Source organism: Pundamilia nyererei, unplaced genomic scaffold, assembly GCF_000239375.1.
Source record: "Pundamilia nyererei isolate P.nyererei 1_Seehausen unplaced genomic scaffold, PunNye1.0 scaffold00123, whole genome shotgun sequence".
Taxonomy (NCBI): Eukaryota; Metazoa; Chordata; class Actinopteri; order Cichliformes; family Cichlidae; genus Pundamilia; species Pundamilia nyererei.
The window spans coordinates 1,655,564-1,658,510 of record NW_005187524.1 but is presented as its reverse complement, the minus strand read 5'-3'; the positions used below and the strand labels follow the sequence as shown (position 1 = coordinate 1,658,510).

The following is a 2,947-nucleotide window of genomic DNA, read 5'->3' as shown; positions in this document are numbered from 1 at the left end:
TGCTAACATACCCGCACACCAACAGAGTGAATAGATCTCTCAAAGACTGTCTCATCTTCCGTCAAACATTTGCTAAGTGTACTGATACAGTATAGTCTTGCATGTAAATGGGACATTTACACATGAGCATAATGCACTATTCATCACATGAGTCCCTTTTTATTTTGACTGCTCTGTCAACAGCAAAATTTTCTCGATTGAGTCCATTTGCAACAAACAAAAGTGAAAATACTGCATTTAAATTAACCCCACAGACCTCACATGGTAAATGCTGGCCATGTTTTTCTCCTTGAGTAATTATTCTGTTCAAATAGCATATATTTCTCTCCAGGCAGAGAGTGCTCGGGCTGAATGGATGCTGCGACTGCATAATGGTCCTCAGACGTTTGTTTCCTAGGCAACGTGGGGAGGGCATGTGGAAAGGGAGGTATAAAAACACTAGCAGCTCCTCTGTGAGTCTTACTCTGAGGTGAAGCGCTCACTCTAACACAGTGAGTATCGGAGAACTTGCCGCACAGTTCCTCTCCCTTTTTGCCATCTCTCTTTCTCGGCTCACTTGAAGGCTCAGCACTGCAAGTACCTGTTGGAGGATGATGCGGCCAAAAGATTTACGCCAGGGCTCTGGCACCAAGACCTTCCTCGATGCCATGCATAGCGGTAAAGTCCACCTTGCACGCTTCATCCTGGACGCACTGGATGGACGCATTATCAACTCGAAGACGGAGAACAGCCGCACCCCGCTCATGCATGCCGTCTGCCTGCAAGACCCTGGGACCAGGGCCAAGTTCACCCGGCTGCTGCTGGAAAAAGGGGCGGATGTCAACTGCCAGGATGAGGACGGTCGCACAGCCCTGAGCCATGCATGTGAAATGGGACACCTGGATGTGGTCAAACTTCTAGTTCAGTTCAATGCTGACCCTGATATCACTGATTCCTGGGGAAACAGTGCCCTCATGTATGCTGCATTTTCTGGGCAAAGCCAGGTTTTGGAGTTTCTGGTCAGGGCTTTCAAAAGACTGGGACTGAGGCTGGACAGGACCAATAATGCTGGCCACTCAGCCATTGAGGTTGCCAGCTTCTTTGGGCACAGTCAGTGCGTCCAGATTCTGAACTTTCCTTGCAGGAGAAGTGTTGCTACAGATGATCCACTTGTTGATGCGAGTACCACTCAGGAGGGTGAGTGCCGTCTGCCCCGCAGGCTCCCCAGGCAGGTTCTGGAGAGGTTCTCCAAACAGTTAAATAATGAAGACCAATTGCCTGGGGTATTTCAGAGACAGCTGAAAATTGGCGACAGCAATGGAGTGTGGAACCGTTTCCGATGTCCCAGGAGCCAATCTCAAGAGGAAAACCATCGCCACAGCTGGGCTCTGCCTCCTCAGCTTGAGAAAAGCCAAACTGAGGGGGATCACAGCATTCTCTTCACAACCAAGCAGCTGCAAAACTGCCACCTTAGAGAGCTAAGGGGGACTAAAACACTGAACTCTTTTCCTGAGCCAAGCCAGAAAGATGTCAGCCGAGACACTGGACTCCCAGAGCAAGCACCAGCGAGTTTTCCTCTCTGGGGCAAAGCAAAGTCATTTAACCTGGACCTTCTGAGCAGCAGAAAGCAGTCCTATCAGGGTGATGTGCGTGACATGAGCCTGTCAGCCAGCAAATTAAAGAGAGCCTCACTGCAGGATGAGAGATGCCTGATAGATAAGATGGACTGTCATGGGAACACCCAGGGCTTGACAAACGATGCTGACAAAATTGTCTCTGTGCCAAAACCTCTTTTAAACAGCAAGAATCAGCCTGCACGAGTGCCAGAGGAGAATGTCAAATCTAAGAATGAAGAGGCTAATGATATGGCTTCACTGAGCAGACGAGAGCAGCAGAAAAGGGGCAGCTTTGGTGCGACTGCCAGACACAACAAGTTACTTCCTGCCAGGGGAGAAATTGAGTCAGGGAAGCTCCCCAACCGTACCCCGGGATTCACGGGCCTGGGGACCAGACTGCTACGGCGATTCACTGCACCCGAATTTATGAGGATGGTCATAGACTGCTCATCGGGCTCCTCGAATGGCAGGGGTCGGATGTCCCGCTCCGAAACCTTTCCTTTCTCGCACACGCACCAACAGGTCAACAGTCAGCCGAGCGTCGACAGCATCAGTGGAGTGAAGTGTGAGTTCGAAAGCTGCTCGTCTCAGTCCACCCTCGACTAGAAAGAGGACAATGTCTAACTGCAGAATTGGCTGGTAGTGGATGTTTTTTAACAGCATTTAAACTTCTGGTACTTGCTCGGCAGTAGCGCCTACATACTGAGAAAAGTAATGATTCCTCGCTTTTGTTGCAGCTTATTTGTTTTTTACCTGTCAATAAAACCTGCATAAAGTGCAATTTTGCTAACCCATGTTTAAAATCCTTTACAAATGAACACGATTTCAGTCTGTGAGCTGCTGAAAATGAATATTTTCTTTCACATGTATAAGATTTATATGACCTGAAATCGAATGTATTTGATATTGCTTCTGTGTTTATAATAAAAAAAGAAGAAGAAATGTATTTCGCCTAAATATTCAGTCACCGTGCACTGTATGATTCATGCTCAACATGTAATAAACACTTTAAAAGACCGGCTCATTCATCCTGTACTATGCATGTGCGAAAAGGACTCAGAGTTACTTAAATGGATACCGCTTCAGTATGCATCATTTATTGATTTGTACAAAATTAAAATGTGTAATTCTCTTTTTCATGAATGCTTCACACAGAAATAGAAATACATGAAACATGTCAACATGTATCTGTGTCAGAATACAAAGACTATGTGCAAAGTGTTTCTCAGCAGGTCGACGTCCTGCAGCATCACATGCCAGGCCTGTGTGCTTTATCTAGGCAAACAAATGCAAATACAGTCACACACATCTTCAGGAGTAACACACGCACACACACACACACACACACACAC

The 2,947-nt window shown here is 46.9% G+C and overlaps 1 protein-coding gene across 1 annotated transcript; it reads left to right on the top strand.

The window, feature by feature from the left end:
* Window positions 1-478: 478 nt before the first annotated feature.
* ankrd63 (ankyrin repeat domain 63) lies at window positions 479-2,608 on the top strand. Its single transcript, XM_005742800.1, has one exon. The coding sequence runs from the start codon at window positions 591-593 to the stop codon at window positions 2,199-2,201; it is 1,611 nt and encodes a 536-aa protein (XP_005742857.1). The 5' UTR covers window positions 479-590; the 3' UTR covers window positions 2,202-2,608.
* Window positions 2,609-2,947: the final 339 nt, after the last annotated feature.